Source organism: Canis lupus, chromosome 24 (assembly GCF_011100685.1).
Source record: "Canis lupus familiaris isolate Mischka breed German Shepherd chromosome 24, alternate assembly UU_Cfam_GSD_1.0, whole genome shotgun sequence".
NCBI classification, from domain to species: domain Eukaryota; kingdom Metazoa; phylum Chordata; class Mammalia; order Carnivora; family Canidae; genus Canis; species Canis lupus.
The window spans coordinates 32,881,384-32,904,976 of record NC_049245.1 but is presented as its reverse complement, the minus strand read 5'-3'; the positions used below and the strand labels follow the sequence as shown (position 1 = coordinate 32,904,976).

General features: G+C 46.2%; 1 protein-coding gene and 1 long non-coding RNA gene across 4 annotated transcripts in view; one reads left to right on the top strand and one right to left on the bottom strand.

The window, feature by feature from the left end:
* Positions 1 to 19,749, bottom strand: part of LOC111092088 — a 42,978-nt gene extending 23,229 nt beyond the window's left edge. Inside the window, exon 1 of the long non-coding RNA XR_005377913.1 lies at positions 19,646 to 19,749. This is a non-coding gene — a long non-coding RNA (uncharacterized LOC111092088). The remainder of the gene's footprint in view (positions 1 to 19,645) is intronic.
* RIMS4 (regulating synaptic membrane exocytosis 4) overlaps positions 1 to 23,593 on the top strand; it is an 88,321-nt gene that overhangs the window by 6,508 nt on the left and 58,220 nt on the right. For 2 of the 3 annotated variants that reach the window (XM_038572422.1, XM_038572421.1), the window contains exon 1: positions 19,239 to 19,377. The exons of the other annotated variant lie outside the window; for it this stretch is intronic. In XM_038572422.1, coding sequence (XP_038428350.1) covers positions 19,281 to 19,377 — 97 coding nt within the window. In that variant the 5' untranslated portion in view covers positions 19,239 to 19,280. Of the gene's footprint in view, positions 1 to 19,238; positions 19,378 to 23,593 lie in introns of those variants that run through there. 3 annotated transcript variants of the gene reach the window in all.

Here is a 23,593-nt window from a genome sequence, read left to right as displayed (position 1 = left end):
CAGACCTGGGGGCCCAGGTAGGCAGAAGCCACAGGCACAGTGATGTTAAGAGTGAACAGAAACTAGAATAAGGCAAATGTTCTCATTAGGATACTTTGGTTTCAAGTTGCAAAAACTAAACTTAAATAAGCTTCAATAAAAAAAAAATTCTTTGTGGCTCAAATCTATCCTTAGCAGAGACGAAATTAGGGCTGGCTTTAGGGCAGACTGGAAGAGGAGTCTGGAATCTCAAACCAAGCAATCAATTAAGTATAGGCCTCTGGCCTTATGCTTTCACACACACCATTGAGATAGCTTCTAACTTCCTTACATTAGATGCTAGTTGCATTCTCTCTCCCTCTTCCCCCTTTCTTTCCCTTTCCCCCTCTCTTCTTTGTTTCTCTTGGGTGGATGCATCCAAGGAGATCTAGATTCAAATACTAGCTTTCCCGTACCCACCCAATACATTGCCTGAGAGATATTTGATGGTTCACTGGTAGTGTGGCTTTGGGCAAGTCGCTTTATTTCTCTGAATCTGAATTTACCCATCTATGACTTGGAGGTGATCATTATGCTTAGCTAGCAGCATTGTGAAGATGAAATGAATAAAGTGAAGCACCTAGACCAGAGATGGTGTATAGTCAGTGTGAGTTCGAATATCCACTCAATTTTCCAGCAGAATCAGCTCTTCTCTTAGGTCATTTCTGACTAGGCTAGTAGGGTGGCCTCCACTCTTACCCAGGGATACAAGGGGAAGGGAAATATATCATATTAAAAATATCCAGATGAGGCCCTAATTCTCTGTTCTGCTAGCAGTTACATAAATTCCAAAGTCATCTCTATCTTTCCCTGCCACCCTGGCTAGCCTCCAGACCAATTAAACATTGATGGTGTAGCTATACTTATCTCCAATTCCCTCTTCCACCCAAGGCTTGGACATCAATTCTCTCTTTCAAATAAAAAATTTAACCCTCACATTTTTGGAGTTCTTCGGTTTATGAGCACTTCCAGATTCACTGGTTTCACATACTTATTATAGCAGGTAAGGCCATATGGAAAAGTACAAAGAAGAAAGTAAGAAAGTCAAGTGGTCAAGGTCAATATCATGAATGGTAAGTCATGTTGATATGCCCCTGCTGTGATGTGATCAGAAGACTACATCACTGCTCCCCTCCCCAATCTATAACCTCAGTCTAATCATGAGAAAACACAAGTCTAGCCAAAATTGAGGATATTCTACAAAATATCTGACCACTACTCTTTGAAAGTGTCGAGACTATGAAAGACAAGGAAAGACAGAGAAACTGTCATAGGCCGGAGGAGCCTGAGGAGACATGACATCTGAATGCAGCATGGTATCCTGATTTGGAAACTGCAACAGAAAAAGGACATCAGTGGAAAAATTGGACAATCTTAATGAAGTCTGTAGTGTAGTTAATCACATCATACATATCATCAAGTTAATTTAATTTTGATAAATGCACCAAGCTTATGTAAGGATGTTAACATTAGAACAAGTTGAGTGAAGAATAAAGGAGATGGGACTTTCTGCACTGTCTTTGCAACTCTTCTGCAAATCTATAATCATTTCAAATTTAAAAGTCTAAAAGCAAAAACAAAAAGCCTCAAATCTGCATAATTCACATGAGATACATGTCATGCCAACCATCTTTCAATGCATGTACACAGATAATCAAAAATAATTTAACCAAAACGGTTTCATATTATAACACTTTTCTTCAATTATGAAAGATATTTTAAATATCTTTCATCATTTCCATCACTTATTTGACTGAGACTTAACAGAATTTTTGTAAATGAAAAGATGAAAGAAGACTATCTGAACTTTAGATAGCTCTTTTTCTCCCAAAAGCGGTATTGGCTCATCAAAGATCCCTCCGGAAAACATCAGGAGGTTGTAGCCATCCTTGTTTTTAGCTAAATATTTCAATCTCAGGTGGCGACTACCTGCAGTGAATCATTAGCACTGTTATGCTTCCCCCCCACATCATCTCTTCTTCCCAAACTTCCCATTTTGCATTAGTTATATTATTATGTTTACACTGTTGGGTGAAGCAGTTGAAGATCACTTTTAGCCATCGATTACAGAAAACTGGACAGTAGCTTAAACAAACACGTAGTGAAGAGTTAGACAGTTGCTGCCTCTGGTTCAGGGCCTCAAGGATGTCAGTACTGGGGTGGGGTGTCTTTGCAAGTCTCCTGGGGTTTCCCTCATGATTACAAAACAGCTGCTACAGCGCCAGTCACCATGCCCTTATTCCACTAAAAGAGGAGAAAATGAGTCTATCAAGAAAGCATTCCACAAATCCCTAGTCTGTATCTCATTTGCCATTACTATATTCTATGCTGCCCCTGGCTGCAAAAGAGGCTAGGTAATGTGGAATGTTCTTATTAAAGACATTTGATGGACCTAATAAAATTGGTATCTCTTAGCAAAGAAGGAAGAGCGGCTAATTCTTAGTTATTTTTTTCTTGTTCTATATTTAAGCATATTTAATATTTACCAGTAATCGTATATACCAAAGCTTCTTTATACCTAAAGTCTTTATTTTGATCCACTTCGTTGGCAGGATTTCATTGTCAGGATGAGCTGAGGCTCAGGAAGCAGCCACTTCCTTGCAAAGTGTGCAAAAACTTGCCTTGCACACTCTCATTTCTCCACTGCCCTGGAATCAGACTCTAAATGGAAAGAGAGAGCCAAGGGGGCCCAAACCCAGCTCCCTGATCCAGGCAGAAGCTGTCCCTTTAAAAGAGAGAGGAGGCAGAGATAGCTTACTGCTGCCAGAAAAGGCTTCTGATTGACAGCCAGCATGCTCCCTGGAGGTCTGATGTCATCGCCTGTGAGCAACAAGGCATCTGACTGGCAGCAGAATGAGAAGCCCAGGAGCTGTTGCTGTGACTGGAATGGCCCTGTGAAGCACCACCCCAGCAGGCTTTTAAAGTTGCTGGAATTTATCTTAAGAGCATTGCTTTGAGTCCATCCCAGGCTCCTCAAAGCCTCTCTCTCAGCTTTACTTATCAAGCAGGGCTGGGCACTGGGCTTCTCTCCTCCTTTCTCTCTGTCCTTGGAACTGTGGGGTCCTGTCTGTAAGACCAGACTCCAATTCTGGGACTGGAGTTTCCAGAACTGCTCAGTCTATCCCCATAGTGCCAGGTGTGGATCACAACTGGCTCTCAAGTGCATTTTCTCCTCCCTTCATCCCTTCTGATGATAAACTTGACATTATTATTTTTTCTAATTATGAAGCTAATACAGATATTGTAAAAAAAAAAGAAAGGAAGGAAGGAAGGAAGGAAGGAAGGAAGGAAGGAAGGAAGGAAGGAAGGAAGGAAAGAGGGGTGCCTTGGTGGCTCATTTGGTTGGGTGTTCAACTCTTAATTTCAGTCATGTCATGAGATGGAGCCCTGCCTTGAGCTCTGTGCTCAGTGTGGAGTCTGCTTGAGATTCTTTCCCTCTCTTTCTGCCCCCTGCTCACGTGCTCTCTCTCTCTCAAAATAAATAAATAAAGTCTTAAGAAAAGGGAAGACAGTACCAGTTGACTCTTGAACATTGATAAGCCCTGAGAAGTTGAAAATCATGTATAACTTTGGACTTTGCCAAAACTTAACTACTAATAGCCTAACTGTTGACAAGAAGCCTTATTGATAACAGAAATGGTTGATCAACACATATTTTGCATGTTATATATATTATATGCTGTATTCTTACAATGAAGTGAGTCATAGAAAAGAAAGTGTTAAGAAAATCATAAAAAAGAGAAAATATGGGACGCCAGGGTGGCTCAGTGGGTTAAGCGCCTGCCTTTGGCTCAGGTCATGATTCCAGACCCACATCAGGCTCCCTGCTCCCTGCTCAGCAAGGAGCCTGCTTCTCCCTCTTCCTCTACCACTCCCCTGGATTGTGCTCTTTCACTCTCTCTGCGTCAAGAAATAAATAAAATCTTAAAAAAAATTTTTTTAAAGAGAAAATACACTCATAGTACTAGACTGTCTTTACTGAAAAAAATCTGTGTATAAGTGGACCTGTGCACTGAACAAACCTGTGTTGTTAAAGGGTCAACTGCACAGAATAGTATAAAGAATAAAATGAAAATTATATTTAGCAAAAATCACTACTAACTTTCTTCTGTTCCTTTCATACAGGACGTTTTCTATGCATTTATGTATTTTTTCCTTTTTAGCAAAACAGAACTTACATAAACTTATGTAAGGCACACAGATGTTAATTACACAATGGGATTGATTTTTATGTATGTACACACAGTATGACCCCGACCCAGACCAAGATCTAGAACATTTCCAGCACCCTAGCAGGCCTCCCAGTTGACAACCTCCTCTCCGGATCTTGATCACCACATTCTAGTCTTTTCCTACTTTTAAACTTCATAAAAGTGGCATATGTGCCTTTTAAAAGTTAAAATAGCTGTTTTACATATTTTTTCAACGAAAAAATGAATATTTCCCTATCATAATTTTTTCAAAACTTTTTTAAAATGACTGTGTATTTTATCATATGATTCTACATGATTTATTTAACTATCCTTCCATTTTTGCACAATTAAATTGATTGCTGAATTTTTGCTACTCTAAACAGTACTATGCAGTACATCATTTTATACAGGCTTTTGGGGGGTGGGATAGTGAGGTAGTTCAGAACATGGGTTTTGGAGTTAAAGAGATTGGGGATTGAGCCCCAGCCTATTACTTGGTCGACAGGCTTGAATTTGTGAAATTTACAACACCTTGTTGAGTCTCAGTTTCCCTATCAATCTCATTGGATGTTGCTGCAAGGCCTAATTGAGGTAAGCGTAAAGAGCTTAGCATATTGCGTGGCGCAGAGTGAACACCCAGTAAATGTTAAGCTGCTATTATTCATCTTTGTGTTCACTTCTAATTATTTCCTTAGGAAAAATTCCTAGAAGTAGAATTGTTGGATCAAAGAGTGCTTGTCTTTAGGGTTTTTAATACAGTCTGCCAAATTGCCCTCCAGATAAGCTGTGCCAATTCACAGAACTACCAGCTGTGTGTGAGAGCGCCCTTCCACCAATCTCTCTCAACAATGAGTATCATCCTAAAGAAGAGAGGAGGCAAGCAAGAAAGAACAAAGAGAAGGAAAAAGAGAAAAAGAAACCCTGCCAATCAGATAGGAGGGAAAAACCCCTTATTGTTGTTTTGCTTTCTAGTGAGATTGACTGTTTTCTTATATTGGCCATTTGTTTTTCTTCATTTGAAGATTTGCCTGGTAAGGTCTTTTGCTATTTTTTTTTTCTGTTGGAACATGTACTGATGTTTCCATAATTGGACTGTTACCCAGTTCAAGAAGTCCTGTTCTCCCTTGTATAGGCTGCAGTTTCTGTGATAGGGCTTTGGCTTTGGTCCTCATTCCCAAGTTCTCACCTTGGTGGTCTACCTGATTTCCTGGTTCCTCTAGGTTTGGGCTTCTGCTTCATTCTTGCTAGGATCTCTTGCTGTCTCACTGTCCCATATCTTGCCAGCCTGAGGTGCATAGTGCCCAGAGCAGCTAATATCCAGTGTCTCTTTTTCCCTTTATTTATTTTTTTTAGATTTTATTTATTCTTGAGAGACATAGAGAGAAAGAGAGAGAGAGAAAGAGAGAGAGAGAGAGGCAGAGACACAGGCAGAGGGAGAAGCAGGCTCCATGTAGGGAGCCCGATTTGGGACTTGATCCTGGGACTCCAGGATCACACCCTGGGCTGAAGGTGGCGCTATACCGCTGGGCCACCAGGGCTGCCCTCTTTTTTCCTTTAAATGCATATTTGCTCAACATATGTTTAGAAGAGAGACTGAGTGAAGCATGAGAAAAGAACTGGGAAGGAAGAATCCTTGTGGCCACAAGCAATTCAGCTCTGGCCCCAAACTTGCATAACTGCCTTAATGAGATTAGCACCCTGCAGCTCAGCAGACCCATCTTCCTCAGAAGGCAGTTTAACAGTGGAAATCATTCTTTTCCCTCCTGAGGTACCTAAGCAGTTTATTTATTTATTTTTAAAATTTATTTATTTATTTATTTATGATAGTCACACACACACACACACAGAGAGAGAGAGAGAGAGAGAGAGGCAGAGACATAGGCAGAGGGAGAAGCAGGCTCCATGCACCGGGAGCCGGATGTGGGATTCGATCCCGGGTCTCCAGGATCGCGCCCTGGCCAAAGGCAGGCACCAAACCGCTGCGCCACCCAGGGATCCCCTAAGCAGTTTAATTTTCCCCTTCAAACAAGTGTGGGGGGTATCCTCGAAAGGAATCCAGGTCAGTATAATTCTTTCCATCTCATTTCATACTTAAAGTTGTTTTAGAGCCTCTGAGATGCACAGCACCTTTGACAGATTAGAACTCTTGGCAACTGCCCACCTGATGATTGTGTTCCTGATTCTGTCTGGTCCTTGTAGGGGCCTGGGTTTCTAAGATATTTGGGGTCATTCCTTGCCAAAGAGGTGAAACAGGAGACAGGGTCATGAAGGGAAGTGCATAAAAACACTTGGCTGTCTTGGAAGATGATATCATTCCCATCTATTAAATTAGAAAATATTAAACAAGAGAAGGTGAGAAAATGAATTATCTAGAAATTAACTTAAGCCAAGCCTGTCAGAGAAAGCTCACTGAAGGAGATGTTTAATTCTTGGATAAATGGATATATGTTTGTGAAAGGCAAGGCACAGCATTGTAATGGTGTCAACTCATATAATTCTAATATTTGGGGGAGAGAAATTGGATAAAACAATTCTAAAATTTTCACGGAAGAATAAGTTTCCATGAGTGGGGAATCTCATCCTACTAGATATTAAGACATATTATAAAGTCTAGTTTTTTGAAGTGTAAGCACTACAGACCAATGGAACAGAAGAGAAGAATCCAGAAAGAGACCCATGCATGTGGATATTTGGTATGTGATAGAGAGGGCAACACAGATCAGCGGGGAAAGGATGGATTATTTTAATGGTGTTAGGAAAGTGACTCCACTGCATGGAACAATAAAATAACATCCTATCTCATACTGTGTAAAGACAAATTTCAGATGGTTTAAGAAGCTATAAAAATTGAAAGGGAAATCTTTATGATATTGAGTTAGGGAAGCATTTTTTAAATAAGATACAAAACCATAAAGGAAATAACTGATGGATTTATGTTCAATAAATGACATCACAAAGTTAATGAATGATTAAAAAGGCATTTGCAGCATATTTACAACTACAGATGATAAAAAATTAAAATCTCAATTATATAAGAAACTTAAATCAGCAAGAAAAAAAATCTGGCAATCCAAAAGGAAAATAGGTGAATTCACTTTCTGAAGATCTCAAGTAGTAAATGAACATATGAAGAGAAACAGATTATTAGAAATCAGAGGAAGCAAAATCAAAATAATAACATTCTGCTTTAGATTCATCAGACTGGAAAAAAATAAAAATAAAAATAAAATGCTGGCCAGGACATAGGGAGATGAGAACCTAATGCCCTAAATTAGTGTAGCCACTCTGGAGAGTAATTTCAAAGTATTTTGTGAAACTGAATACATTTTAATCCATTATTTTTCAAATTATGGGTAATTAACAGGTTATAAAATTAGATTGGTGAATTGTGATCAATGTTTAAAAATGGAAATTGAGTTAAATAGAATAAAACACACCAGAATGTTTTTATTATGATATGGACAAGCACTATTTCACAGAACTTTTGTTTCATTTGTGTACATGGAGGGAGGCTTACCAGATTCTGGTGTAAAAAATGTATTTCTTACAATGGGTCATAATGAAAAGAGCTGGAAAGACATTACTAACCCTGTAACCCAGCAATCCCATTTCTGCTTAGAAACTCTAGCATAGGGACGCTGGGGTGGCTCAGTGGGTAAGCCTTTGGCTCAGGTTGTGATCCCAGGATCCTGGGATTGAGTCCACATCAGGCTCCCCTCAGGAAGCCTGCTTCTCCCTCTGCCTATGTCTCTGCCTCTCTCTGTGTGTCTGTCATGAATAAATAAAATTTTAAAATCTTCAAAAAAAAATTCTAGCAGCGATAAAGAGACAGGTATGAAGATGTTCATCACAGTGTTGTTTATAACAGCAATGTGATGGCAACAAGTTCCATTAGTCTGAAGATGAATCTAAAAAATGAGGACTAAAATTAAACAGTTGTTCAATGAATTTGAATTATATAAGTTAACACAGATCTCAGTAAAAAACCAAAACAAAACACCGGTATTAATTGAACAGAAAAGAGGCAATAGAATGTAATACATAGGACAATAGCATCTACATGAGGTTTTATAAACACCCTTCCAAAGCAGTATCATATATTGTTTGGGGATATATAGATATATATGTATGTTTATATATATACATATATAAACAAAAGTTTTGATAGTGGATCATTGATGCTTATACATCTGGTAAGTAAGAGTGGGTGTCCGGTGGTGAGGGGGAGTGGGAGCTATGCAGTAATGGGACTGTGATGACAACAAAAATAGTCAAAAAGAGAAGAGCTAATTTGAGAGAATGGAGAATAATGTCATGTGCTTCTGGAGAGTGAAGAGTGGTCCAATATTGTTTGGGGAGATTTGTCAATACTTATTAAAAGCTTTGAAAACATGCATCTTTTTGACCAGTGGTTCTATGTCTAGAGAAGCCATTATGCATGTGTCCAGCAACTGAACTGCAAGAGTATTTCTTTGTATTTTAACATGAGAGCAAAAACATTAAATCATATGAAATGTTATTCAGTAATTTAAAAGAGTGACATAGGGGTATATTTATTGCTGTGGGAAAATGTTCATGATAGGAAGCTAAGTGGATAAAAACAGATCACAGGCCATGAAACTACTTACAGTATGAGACCATTAAAAAAGCACTTATATGAAACACGGTCAAGGGTGGGGAAAGGAAGAAAACATATCAGCTTTAAAAGTGGCTGTCTCTGGGCAGTGTGATGAAGATGATTTTCAATTTTGCCTTTATGCTTATTTTCTTGCCACAATTTCCTAAAATGTGCAAAATTATTTTTGTAATAAAATTCATTATTTTGATTTAAAAATTGAGCAGGTTATCCAGACAATTTGTCAAATGGAAGGAACTAGGTTGAGAAGAGAGATCAAGGCACAAAACTATCAGGATGGGAAAGTAGGAGACAGGCAAGAAGCTCAGAAGCAGGGAGGGCAAGGAGAAAGTCTAGAGAATAGAGCGTCTGGTGGTGTCTCACAGGAACTCTACAGCCTAGAGGCTTAGTCAGGAGGGAGTGGTCAAGGTACAGAATCTTGGCCCTGACCCAGCCTACTTCCTGCAGGCAGCTTGTGAGTCTTCAGATGCCTGGTGGCCTGGAATCCACCATATCCTTGCCTTGATCTGTTGTCATTGTCCTGTTTGTCAGACTGAATGAAAATCCCCCAAGTATGGAGCTCTGTTCACCAGAGGAAACCTCAAGCCATTGTCAGCCTCAGCTGGGTGCAGCCATAATGAGACAGGGAAGGGTTCCTTGAGGGTCACATGTAATAGCCTCAAGTCAAAAGGGTGCATAAATGAGCCATCCAAATGGGCAGGACCTGGAGAAGCACTGGGCCAGAAAGAATGTCTTACTATTCTTCCTGTATTGCTGAGTATTGCAATACATGTGTTGCTGAGTATCAAATTACCATATATATCAGGGCTTAAACACACACACACACACACACACACACACACACACGTATATTAGCTTACAATTTCTGTGGGTCAGGAGTCTGGGCAAAGCTCTGCTGGGTTTTCTGCTTCAGGGTCTCCCGGGACGTGCAGTCAAGGTGTTGGCTTGGGCTGTGGTCTCATCTGCAGGCTCAACAAGAGAAGAATCCGCTGCCAAGCTCACATGGTTGTTGGCAACATTTGATTTCTCTGGGCTTTTGGACTGAGCATTTTCATCCCTAGTGGGCTGTTGGCCAGAGGCGGCCCTTTGGCCTGCCTGACATGGCCCCTTACTTCATCAAGCATGCAAATGTAGAAGGGCAAGAAAGAGAGTATGTTAGCAATGTGGATGTCACCATCAAATGTGATCTAACCATGGGCATCACATCTCATCACTTTAGTCTCCTATTACAGGTTAGAAGAAAGTCACAGTTTGCACTCACACTCAAGGATATTCATGGGTACCCAGTGCATGGGCACAGATCCAGGAGGTGAGGATCATCTTAGAGTCAGCTCACGGAAAGGGCAACCTGGAGAACAAGCTGAAACCAGAGGAGACAAGACTAAGGAACAGGATGGGGTCCCTTGGGAATAGGATGTCCAGAACCATCTCAGTTATAGCCCTGAAAGAACATCCTGGGAAACCCCTCTGTCCCAGGGAAACCAGAATGGTTGGTCTTCCTACCTAGTGGGGCACAGATGATGTTAGGCAGTGTCACACTATCCAATGTAGAAAGTCTCTGTTTCATGGACAAAGTCTTCCCTTGGCACTGAGGTGTCTTATCACTTCTTTCAGACCATCAACCAGCCTTTTATTAAAGAGAACCCTGGCTTCAGACCCAAGCCTTCTGTAGGCCATAGTATCTCCCTATAACTTAAGGTTGTTTCAGTTTTGTCCTATTTACTTATTTGGTTACCTTCTATTTATGGCAAATGACGCTGGGTTCTTCATTTATAATAGTGTTATAAAATTTTCATCTCAAATAAGTGCACCTAACAAAAAAGTAAGTCAGTTTAAAGGATAGCAGGAAAATAATAATATTTGTGGCTGATGACCACAAATCCAGAAGGCCTGTACCACCTGCCACTCCTGCCCATTAGCACCAGTGTGACCACACGTTATGCCACTTTTTCCTTCATTCATTCACACTGGCCACACTAGCCTCCTTGCCTTTTCTCCAGCACAGCAGACACACTCCCCACCTTGGGGCTTTTGCACCTGCTGTTCCCTTTGCCTGGAACACTCTTTCTCTAGTTGTCTGCGCGAGTCATCCCTTCAGGCCCTTCCTCACGTGTCACCTTCTCATGATGCCTTTCCTGGCCATCTTCCATGGCATCATCAGTCCCACTCTGGACATTCCCAATTATCCTTCTCTATTTCATATACTTTTTTCAACAGCATTTATTACCATCCAAACACTATAAGCATTTTGTTGTTGTTGTCACTTATTTCTCTTCTTATTCTATGTTTCTCCCCATTAGAAGTTGTTGTCGCTTATTTCTCTTCTTTATTCTATGTTTCTCCCCATTAGAATAGCAGTTTCATGAGGACAGAATTCATTGTCTGCTTGAGTATTGTTTTCTGCACTCCCCAGGACCTAGAACAGTGCCTAGCTCAAAGGAAGTGCTCAGTAAATACTTACTCTCCAAGGGCTCTATGATGTGTGTGTGAGTCAGCCTGGCTCACAGGTACAAGGCTGGGAAGACGGCTGTCATTACATTACTCTTCTCCCACACATTTCTCCCATGGTCCAGGACCTGCGCTCGAATTCCTCCTTCCTGTCTGCCCCTTTTCTCTCCACATCAGAAACAAAGACACCTGCCACGAAAATCAACATTTAGATGTGGGTTGGAGAAGTTCTGGCTAAGTCTGGGGTTACTTGGTATCCAACAAAACATATTGAAGAGATGCAGGAGAATGTCAAAGAGTCACTGGCAGGAAACAGAGTCAGATAAGTATGTCCGTGGGATGCTTCTGGTGTCAAAAAAAAAAATTGAAATCAAAAAGCCCAAAGCAAAATGTATGAAACAATAATGAGATGTATATGCTAACAATTACACCAACCCACTAAGTAGGGCAGCTCCAAGGTTGGTTAATTCAGTGGCTCAATGACATCATTAAGGATCTGGGTTCTTTTACCTTTTCTGCCATCTACTACTTCAGCTTTGTCCTAATTTAGCTTCCCTCTTGGTTGCAGTAAGAATATGTCCAGCCATGGAAAAAGTAGTGTTTGTCTCTAGTGTCCAATTTTCAAGAGTGAGGACACATTTCCAAGTAGCTGCTTGCCCCCCAAATGTCACTCACTTCGCAATGGTCAGAACTGGGTCCTATGCATACACCAAACAAGAGGAATGTGGGGCTTGTCATGGAGGGTGAATTACCCAAATTAAAACAGAGGAAGGGGTAGGAAGGGTAGGCCACCTATCATGTAGGTTTCGAATGACCTCATGAAGGAATGAATGGAGCGGAGAACTGAAGTATCAGGCATCCGGGTCACCTGCTTCCTATTCCCATGGCTTGATTTGCTCTGTTCATTTCCAAAGACTTCTTTTTCACTCTCCTGCTTCTCTGGACAATCTGGCTCTCTTCACTCACATGGTCCACAGCCCAGACAAGTCTCCATTAGCCTCAACGTCATCTCTCCTCCCAGTTAAAATGCAAACACCCGGTAGTGAATGCGTCAGCTTGGGAAGGTGAACTGCTGTAACAAACATACTTGAAATCTCAGTGACCTCAGACAACAAATTTTATCTCTTGCTTACGTCACAGCCCAATTTGGGCCAAGGTGTAGGTGCACATGTGCATGTGTGCTCGCACAGGTGTGCTGGTCGAAGGTGACCCAAGATGAACAGCAGCATCTTGATCCCAGGGCTGCTACAGGTGAAGCCTTGCTTCAGGGCAGCCCAAACTGGATCTGCAATAGAGCCCGACTTTGCTCCCTCTGTCTTCCTGCTGCCAATGATCTCCTTCCCTTTCTCTTGCTTCTGCTTCTGCCTCTTGTTCTCATGTCTGTTACTGTGTCTCTCTCTCTCTTTTCTGGGCTTGGAGGTCCCCTTCGACCCTTTTTTTCTTCTTTTCTCTGTCTCTTGTCCAAAGTGGTGGTTTATTGGGGCAGAAACCACACCCAGTTCTCTCTCTTTTTCTAAACCATAATGCCCCTGACCAAATAGTATCTGAAGATGCTCTTCCTGAAGAAGCAAAACAGGTGTGTTCCTATCCCCTTTGCTCCCTGCCACTAGAGCACATCAGGCACTTCCCCAGAGGAAGAACAGAGACCAAAAGTCAGGAAGGAAGCAGCAGAAAGCAACAGACTGAGCCATGCAGTGGCAACCAGTCCTGGCTTTGTCCCAGCTCTGGCTAGCCCTCCAGATGACCCCGGACTGCCATCCTAAGGCTTTTGGGTGTCCCTTGGCCTGCTACCTAACGATGCAGAGCTCTTTGCAGTTTTTAAAGTACAGGTGCACTCAGAATCACCACAAGGGGGATGCTATGGCAAGGGAGCTCTGTCCATTCTACTGGCCCAAGGAGAGTATAGCCTGTATCCAAGGTCACTCAAGAAGGTGGTGGTAGAGGCACCTAATGGCTTCTGCTATAAGGAAGGCCTCACCAGCTTCTACCTCAGGGGCGGCCCTTAGTTAAAGTGCTGCTGAGAATTTGCTGAAATATACCAGTCACCACTATGATGATGATGATGATGATGATGATAGTTAATATAGTAAGCACCTACTCTGTGCTATGCAATGTGCTAAGTGTTTTATATGCAATATCTCACTTAATTCACCTCGTTTACTCCTAGTCCTTTCAGGTAGATACTTATATTATCCCCATTTCATAGGTAAGAAAACTGAGATACACAGAAATTTAGTAATTTGCCTAAGAGAGAAAACCACACAACTAGTAAATAAATGTCAGTGCTATTGAGATGAATAGGTGAGTGGTCGGATGGAGGGCTGGCTGGCTGGAAGAATAAATTAATGGTTAGGCAGTTGATTAGGGACTTGGAGTTAATAAAGGATTTTAATATCTTTGTCCCCATCAGCTCAGCCAAATATTAGCCACCTAAAGGCAGGGAGTAAGCCAAGGAAATCCAAGCGTCCTCTCTCAAGCTACCAGTCTACATGGACAAGTTCATAAACAGCTGCATCCATGCTCAGTCAAGGATAAATTCATACCAAGCAGGATGCAGAGAGGCAGATACACACGTGCACAAGAACAGTCTTACATTGATATGCAAATATAACTAACATAACCCAGTTATACACATACACCAGGACCTGCAAAGACCAGGATGCATGTTGCATTTAAAGCCAGACTGGAAAAAAAAAAGCCAGACTGGACTCACTTCCCATAGGAACACACACTTTGCAAGGACATATTTAGAGACAAGGTCATTCACAGACAAGGGCACAGATATACAGAAATGCCCATCTATTCAGAGACATGCATATATAAACATAGATGTTCTACATGTGTGCGTGTACAACACACACACACACACACACACACACACACTCATCCTGTAGGTAGAACACATCACAGACAGGATCAGTCTCTCTCGACAAAGCCTCAAATAGGGCCCTGTCACCTTTCCACAGGGCATTCCTTCTCAGCCTCCCCGCCCCTTCCCATTTTAAAAACCATCAGTGGTCTCTTGGTTCAAATTAGGACTTATGTGAAGAGAAGGAGGAAGGCAACTCTGAATTCACTCTAATCTGTTTCTTCCAGAGAAATCCCAAGGATCATTTTAACATGCAAATGTGAGGGCAGTGACTTTATTTACTCTATCTATCTATCTATCTATCTATCTATCTATCTATCTATCTATCTATCATCTATCTATCTCCATATCCCCAGGGCCAAGAACAGTGCTGGACACATATAGGGGCCATTTTCAGCTTAAATGTCACCTCCCCAGGGAAGCCTTCCTAGATTCTCTCAGCCTGGATTAGATCCTCCCTACCCTCTCATACACTGCAGGTGTAGACAAGCACATATATGCACTAAAAAGCACATAAATATATATCCTTTATGACACTCATCATACTTGTAATTAAAATTATTACAATAAAACTATCATATGATATTATAATTAAATAATTATTGGCATAATCATCTGTGTATGTTGTCAGACTGTGAACTCCATGAATTCGGGGACCATGTCTGTTTTATTCATCTCTGTGCGCTTAGGACTGAGTACAGGGACTAGACTAGATGAGCACTCCAAATTACTCAATGAATGTGTCTATTAAATACCCACTATCTGCCAGGCACTGTATTTACATCCCATCTTCACCATGCCTTGGCAAAGTGAATATGAATTATACTCATTTTTTTGTTGGGAATCCTGAGGGCACTTGCCCAAGGTCACACAGCTAAACTAAGGATAGGCACTCAAACTCAAGGCAGGCAGTTCTTCTTCGACTGTACTCTACTGAGCTGTCTGGCCCTTGGCATCCTCCATCTCCCTGGGCTCTGAAGCCCACACCTCTGAGTTTGTTCCTGACCCCCCACTGTTCCCTATTCCGGACTCATCACTTCCCCCACCCACCATCTCGAGCATCCCCCACCATCAAACCTGTTCTTAGAACATATTATTCACATGCAGGTACAAGTAGTGGACGACTCAGATTTCTCATGGGAAAATTATATAGTTACAAGGGATCAAAGATTTAAGCTTACAGGCCCAAATCCTACTAGGGGAATTTTAGGCATGAGCTAACCAAGAAAGGAGAAATCACACCAGGAGTCCACTGCCTATATTGCTGGCCAGAGGCCAAGTCTGTTTCCGTTGGCTGCCTTTCCTCCTCTACACTGCCAGCTTTGTCTGCATTCACCCCAGGGACCCCCTGCCTCTCTTGCCAGGTGAGCAGGCAACCTGGAGCACAGCAGGAAGAGTACTGGCCCAGGTCAGGAGGCTTCTGTCATGGCAACAGCTCTGCTCCAATGTGCCATGCAGCTTTAGGCAGTCCCTTGCACTTTTGGGGCCTCAGTTTCCCTCTGTCCCAGAGGAGGAGGGTGTTGGATGACCTTTCAGATTCCTCCCAGCTCTGGACGTCTGCCTCTGACAGATGGGGCTGTCCGGTTCTGAGTAGTAGGAGCTCACACTTGCAGAGCACGTACTGTGTTCGGGCACTGTTCTAAGAACTCCACATTTATAACTCACTCCATGATGACACTCACACTGGGAGGCATTGTCCCCATTTTACAACTGAAGAAACAGCCCCAGAAGAAGTTAATTTGCTTGCTCAAGGTCACTCTTCCATTGTGGCATAAAATATTATTCCCAAACTTAGTGGTATAAAACAGCCACTGTTTATTCTGTGGGCCGGAATTTGGGAAGAGCTCAACTGAGCAGTTCCTGCTTGTGTGTCTCTCATGCACCTGCCATCAGATGTCAGTTGAGGCTGCATCCAAGTTAGACACCTAAGATCACTCAGTCGCATGTCTGGTAGTTGATGCTGGCTGTTGTCTGGGGACTCTGGTAGGCCTACTGTGGCCTTTCCAGCAAGTGAGGTTCAGGGTAGTCCGGGTCCTTGTGTGGAGGCTGGCATCCCCCCGGAGTGCGTAAGCTAAGTGAACCAGGAAGAAGCCACAGGAAACTTCCTGAAGTTATGCATGTCACTTTTTCTGCATTATTTTGGTGAAAAGCCAGGCACTAAGGCTGACCCAGACTTAAGGGAAGGTAACATAGACCCTACTTTTCAATGGGAGAACAGTCAAAGAATGTACACACATGCTTTAAAACCACCATAGGAACTCAGATAATTAGTGGAAAAGCTAGAATCTGAACCTCCAAGCAGAGGTTGCATGCTTAACCGGCACATATGTCTACTTTCAACATTTAGGCCTGGTTCCTGGGAGTCTCACTGCTGGTCAATCAGACATTCCTCATGGGTCCCTGAGACTCCTTCCCCAGCTCCAGAACAGTCTTTCCTTGGCCTCCTTGGTGTCCTGTCTCTTGTTTAGACCTCTGAGTGCTGCTCTCCCTCTGGCCTGTCTTCCTTCTGCGAGGTCTTAGGAGGCCAGTAGAGCAGGGGACAGAGCACTGGAATTCCCCCTTCGCTGTGACCTTGAGTGCATCACTTTCCCTCTGAAAGCCTCCGTTCTTCATCTGTCAGTTTGGTGGGGAGGTAGTCATAAAGTTGCCACTTTACAAAGGGTGGTGAGGGAAGACTTTACCAAGAAAGTGATGTTTGAGCATGGGTCTGTGAGAGTGAGCCACACAGCTCTCTGGAAGGAAAAGTGTTTCATCCAGAGGAAAGAGCAAGCTCAGCACAGTGGGCCTGGAGCTGAGTGAGCCAGGGATGTGGTAAGAGGCAGCAGAGAGGGAGCAGGGCCAAAGGAGTTAAGACTGCATCCGACTTGGACTTTTACCTTCAAGTGAAATGAGACTATGGGGTGGTTTTTGGCAGAGGAGCAGTAGCCTCTGACTTCCGTTTTTGACATCCTGATACTGCCCTTGAAGACAGAGGAGGCTATGAACAAGAACTCGAGAGCCGTTTCTAGGAGCTAAGAGCAACTCTCCAGCTAAAGGCCAGCAAGGAAATAGGGGCCTCGTCCCACAGCCACAAGAAACCGTATACTACTAACAACCCAAATGAGCTTAGAAGCAGATTCTTTTCCAGAGGCTCCAGACAAGAGCCTCATCTGGCTGATATGCTGTGAGGCCTCAAGCGAAGAACCCTGTCAAAGCTGCTTAGATTTCTCACCTATATGACTCTACGTTAATCTATGGATGTTGGCAAGCCTCTTAGTTTGTTATGCAGCAACAGAAAACTAATGCACACATTATCTTACTTAATCCTCACAGCTATCCAAAATAGAGGGTCTCTCTATTGTACAGAGGAGGGAACAAGTCAGGGAGGTGAAGGGTTTTACCCTAGGCCACACAGAAGGACAGTGCCACAGCTGGGAATGAAACTCTGGGCTCTTGCCATCTCCCCAGGCCGCTTTGCAAAGAGTGTGTGAGAACAGCTGGCAGAGGTTAGACATCTGGGGCTTGGCTGGATGGGAACCTCAGGCCCTGGGTTAGGGAATGGAGTTTGGGTTTCTGACCATGATTGTGTTCATCCTGGGGACTCTGAGTGTCTGAACCCATGCACGTGTGAGTCTGAAGACTATGGGTCCCTGGAGGCATATCTGGGGCTTTGTCAGTGCAAGTGTGTGATCCTGGAGTGTGTTAATTGTCTGTGTGCGTGTGTGTGTATGTGTGAGGGTGTCTGGGCAGTGTATCCATCACTCCCAATGCCCAGGGAGTGATGAGGCTCTATGTGTCTGGGTGTGAGCATGTGTGTTCCACTGAAGTGTGTTTGAATGACTCTCTGGGTCTGTGTCTGAAGGTAACCGTGCATGAATCGGCCAGGGTTTGCTAGCATTTGTGTGTATGTGTGAATCAGTGCTCTGGGAGTCAATGGTGGGGGGCAACTGAGTGTCTCTGCGCAGGTCTGAGAGAGTGCGTCATCAGAGTGCATGAGTGTCTCTGTGTGTGAATTTTAAGATGACTGTGAGTAGTGTGGGTGCATGGGAGTGTGTGTGCCTGTCTGAACTTCTCAGTGGGTTTGTGTGGGATCTGAGGGGCTCCCTGTGTGGCCAAGGTGGGGAGGAGGGTCCCTGCTTTTCACTCTCAGAGTGTCTGCAGGTCTCTATGTGAGTCAGTGTGTGTCCGTGGGTGTATCTACCTCTGGGTGGCCTGTGTGAGTCCGAGGGTGTCCACAGGTGTATCTACCTGTGTGGGTCTTTGGAGACTGTCAGAGGGTGTCTGTGGATTGATACAGCAAATGTCTCTAGGAGTGAGCGAGTTTGTGGGTGCATCTCTGCGGGTGTGTGTGTGTGTGTGTGAGTCTGAGGACGTCTGTGTGCCCCTCGCAGAGTGAACGCACTCGCGTGGGAGCCTGTTTGAGCTCCTCTGCGGCTTCACGCGTGAATCTGAGGGTCTCCGTGTGGGAGGCTGAGTGCCGCGCGCAGGTCGCTCTGAGAGCGGGTCTCTTCTGAGCCTGACCGTGTCGCCGGGTGAGGCCTGTCTCGGTCGGTGGCTGGACGCCCGCATCCGGGGCGAGCCTGGGGGCTGGGTGCGGGGTTGGGGCAGAGCGGGGCGGGGGTGGAGGCCCGGGGCCCGGGTCCCAAGCCCGCTCGGCCCGCTCCTCCCGCGGGGCGCGCACACCTGCTGGACTGGGGGCGGCCAGGAGGGGCCCCACCCGCGCCCTCGCGGCTCCCACGCCCCCGCGCGCGGCGCCCCCTCCTCCGGGCGGCGCCGATTGGCTGCGGCGGCTGCTCCGAGCCCGCCCCGCGCGGCCGGCTGGGGGCGCCGCGGGCCAGAGCGCTGCGCCGCCACCTCCGCCGCCGCCGCCGCCGCCGCCGCCACCGCCGCCGCCGCCGCCGCCGCCGCCGCCGGGAGCACCGCGCGCCTCGGGCTCCGCGCGCCGCCCGCCCCGGCCCGCCCGCCGCCCGCCGGCCCCGCCGCGCCCGCAGCCCCGCCGCGGAGCCCCGGCCTAGCCCGGGCCGCCGCCACCACGCCGCGCGCCGTACTCCGCGTCAAGAATGGGGCGGCCAAGCTGCCCAAGCCGCCCGCCGCCGCCGCCGCCGCCGCGGCCGAGGCTCCGGGCGCCGGCGCGGGCATGGAGCGCTCGCAGAGCCGCCTCAGCCTGTCCGCCTCCTTCGAGGCGCTCGCCATCTACTTCCCCTGCATGAACTCCTTCGACGACGAGGACGCGGGTGAGCGCGCGGCCCGGGCCCGACCCGGGAGGGGCGGGGGTCCCGGGGGCCAGGGCAAGAGGCCCCCCGACCCGGTGCGCCCCGAGAGGGGGCCGCCCTCCTGCCTGTCGCCAGCGCCGCCCGGGGACGCCCCCGCCGCGGGGCCCCAGGCTCTGGGGCTTGCGGTGCCTTCGCCTCCGGCCGCCCCCGGGGACCCCAGCTCCTCCGCATTCACCCCGTGCCCGCAGGTGGGCCCCTGGGGTCGTCCGGACCAGCTCTCCTCACTCACCTGAGCCTCTGGGTGCCCCTGTCCTGTCCTAGGTCCGACCCGCCACCCTCTCCGAGTCTTGGTCGCGCGCACACCTCGAGCCCCGGGGCTTTGGCCGCCTCGCCCCTGGGGCTCCGACGCGCCCCCTGCCTCTCCATCTTTGTCTTGCCTGCATCCGGAGGCTCCCAGCCCAAGACCCCCGCCCTGCGCCCAAGGCCTGGAGCGTCCCCATCCGGCTTCCCTCCCCTTCCCCCAGAGGCCGGGGGTCCGGACCCCTCGTTCCTGTCAGACTGGGGCGGCCCGCGGGGGCCCTGGCCGGGTGCGGCCTTTCCTCCCTTCCCCTCCCAGCTGGTCCCGGAGGGAGGCGTTGGGCGGCGCCAGCTCCTCACCATGCGCGCACCCCCCCCCCCCCCGACCCCGGAATGTGCCCGGATCCTGGGTGCTCCTGTCCCTGGAGCAGCCCTTCCGGGTGGGCTGAACCCGGCCACTGGCCAGCGGCCGAACCTCGCGCTCCCGGGCCTGCGCGCAGCCTCCCTCCGCCGGAGCCCGAGGGGCGGGGAAATGTCGGGAAACGGGCTCTTTGGGGCCCTGGGACCAGGCAGAGGGCACATGAGGGCTCCAGATATGTTTTTTCGGGGAGCAAGCGAATCACCAACAGGTGGGGTAGCTAGAGGGCTTGGGTGAGAGTTCCCCAAAGAGTGCCAGATTGGGAGTCAGAATCAGGTTCCAGTCTTGCGCCTCTACTTATTAGCTGTGACCTTGGGGAAGTCACGTCACCCCTAGCCTCGAATCCTCATCTGTAAAATGGGATGATAGTGTCTCAGAGCATGCAGTTAAAAGTGTTTTCTGAAAATCTGATGTAACAGAAGCTGAACATCTGAGAGTATTGGAGTTCAGTGGGAGGACAAAAAAGGAGAGGGGTGTATGTGATGGGGAGGGGCAAAATGGGTTCATGGACACTTTTGAGAGCCTGATGAAAACCTGGACTCTCTCTGCAAAAAATACACATATGAATCGTCCTCAAAATTTTGTCTGTAGTTTTAGGGAGTTTATGGGTCCTGCTGAAGACTCCCTGCCTTCAGGGACCCTCATCTGGTCTCCAAGTTATCTGGTGAGACATGGGATGGAGCAGTGGGTAATAGGTGCTCACGTCTTCCTGCTGGAGCAGGAGGCAGGTGGGGGAAAGGTTCTCCAGAAGAATTTGTTGGCCAAGTGAATGTATGGGGGTACGTGAGGCAGACTCCTGGCAGACCTAGAGCTAGGGGTGGGGTAAAGATGGTAAAGATACTGCAGAGCCATTTTACAGAATCACCATTTTATGAAAAAAGTAACTGAGGCTCGGAGCATCAGGAGCTTCCCCCTCGGTGTAGCTGAGGGAGGTCATTACTCTGGACAAAGCAAGGTGAGAATGATAGAGAAGCTGTCTAACACAGTGGCCTCCACTGGAGGAAATCAGGTTAGCATGAGGACTAGGAGAGCTAGCCCCACGAGCATAGGTGAGCTAACTCTTCCACCCTTTGCCTAATGGTCAGGGACTCTCCTGAAGTTCAACAGGCCACTTAGGTCTCAAGAGGCAGGTGAAGCAGGAGCATGGGTTTGTAGGAGCAGGAACAGTGGCAGGGACAGTTAGGTTTTTTCTCCCAAGTGGTGCTCCGTGTCATGGGTCAGATGCCTTGGTTATCATTGCTGGTTGCAAGCAACTTGTTCTGATTTCACTTAAGTCAGAATAGGGAACTTCAGGTAATATTAGAGATTTTTTTTTTTTAATGATCCACCTGATGTTTTGTTCCAGCAAGTTTCTTCAAATTCTTGTTTTGTACTTGGAAGAGACCCAGAAATCATCCTGTCTGACCCTTTTTTGCCCTCAAGTGGGTGAGTGTGTGTGTGTGTGTGTGTGTGTGTGTGTAACCCAAGGTCACCCAGTGAGGCAGGCACAGAGCTGAGACTACAATCAGGTTTCCGGTTCTCTTTCCAGTAAACTACTAGCCTTCTGTCTGAAAGAATTTTTTAAAAAGCCAAATCTCACTGTATAGAAAATGGTTCCCAGGTGAGGGGTCCCTAGGGAATGGCTGACAGCCAGGAGTTTGGTATGGGCATCTCGTGTTCATGGTCTGCTCATCTTAAGGGATGCTTTGAGGTTGGGAGGGGGAGGGAGACAGTGAAATTTCATTTCCGGGAGACTAATGAGTGTCTGGTAAGAATCGGAAGTAGGAAACGTTGTCTTGGCGCTTAATTTCTCTTGTTCTTCTCAAAGTCATTAATTTTCTCCTAAAAAAAGCCTTTTGGATTTATTCTTTTAGAACAGCACCGTGCTGAACTAATTTCTAAAAGCAGCTGGACTAATCTGTCACATACTGGACAGAGACTGCTTCAGTAGGAGGGCTACTAGAACTGGCTTTGCTCCACTTTACACTTCCCTGATCCCTCCCCTGGCCCATTGATGCCATGCAGTCTTATGGCTCAGAGATGTGTCCCTGATGGCTTCTGGCTCAACTAGGTGCCCCCTCTTTGATGCTGCTTCCAAATTTTGTGCAATGCATCTTGTCCATCGCCCAGGTCGAGCCAGATCCATCTGCAGGATTTACCTGCCCCTTCAGCTGGTTTCCTGAAAAACTGTGTGCGGAGAGGGCTATTTCATTAATCTTAACTGGGCCAGAATACTTTTCTGCATTGGGCTTGGGAGCCTTGGGCATTTTGTGGGCATAGGAAGCTGCTCCTTTCCCCCACCCTGTTCTAGCCACCCTGAGGCTCAGGGTACTGGTCATTGTAAATTCCTAGTATCCCTCCCAAGGAGCATCTTCCTCTGTGTACACACTGAACTCATGTCTTATGCTGCTTTTGTCCCTTTTCCAAAGATGCTGGGGCTTTAGAGAGACCCGGACTTGGGGGCATTATTGTGTAGGCATCTTCATTGCTCAGCCTTGGTGACACTGAGTTTGTATTTGGGAAGTTAGATACATGACCTCAGCTTTTTCATCCGGATGAGGAAGAAAATAATAGCATGGACCACATAGGGTCCACATTTTAAAAATGATAACCTCCAGTAGGCATCCTCCTATGTACTTTAAATATATTATTTTAATTCTTTCCTCATAGCAACCCTATAAAAAATGAACATTTTAACATCCCCATTTCCAGATAAGAACTCTGAGGCACAGAGAGTCTATTCGTTCAAGGTCACTCAGCCAGGACCTGAGGGAGTTAGGATTTGAACTTGAGCAATCTGACTGAAACATCCATGCTTTTGTTTATTATGTTGTTTGTGCCCTGCAAAGGACTTAGTACAGTATCTGGCACCAGGTAGTCTCTCACATACCTGTTAGCTATTTATCTAATTATCAAATACGACTTGTTTCTGAGCATGACTATAAAAAAAGAATCTGTGGGATTCTCAAAATGTTAGCTTTTATACTTTCTATAAGCTAATTTTATTACATTGTTGTGGCTATTAAGGCCGAGTTGGGCCCTCTTTCTTGGCAGTGGTTTAAAGATGGGGATTTGGGGGACTTGTGTGTGGAACAAGAGGGTGGGAGCAGTCCAACTCCTTGTTTCCCCGTTCTTCCTTAACAGTTATTTTTCATCACATCTGTAGTCCTAGCTCTGCCGCGACACACTGGGGCATGGCTGGGGAGCAAGGGTGTCGTCACTTTCCAATTAATGCCAAAAGGGGGTCGCTGCCATCAGGGTCTGGAATTGAGGATGGTGTCCCTGAGACTGATCTAGTGGTTTCAGCATCCAGTTCTCCCTGGCCTGGGAGAAGGGCGGAGAACCTGGAGCAGCCAGCTCTGATTTGCCCATAGGATGCTTCGATCCAGCACAGGAGGAAGTTGCCATGGCAACACCGGGCCGGCTACCGGTCCCTCTCTTAGCGGTTAGGGCCACGTCTCTGGGCTGCAGAGCTCTCCACTGCACCACCCTCTTCCGCTCAGGCCAAATCTGGTGGGTGGGGCGGTGCGGTGGATGGATCCC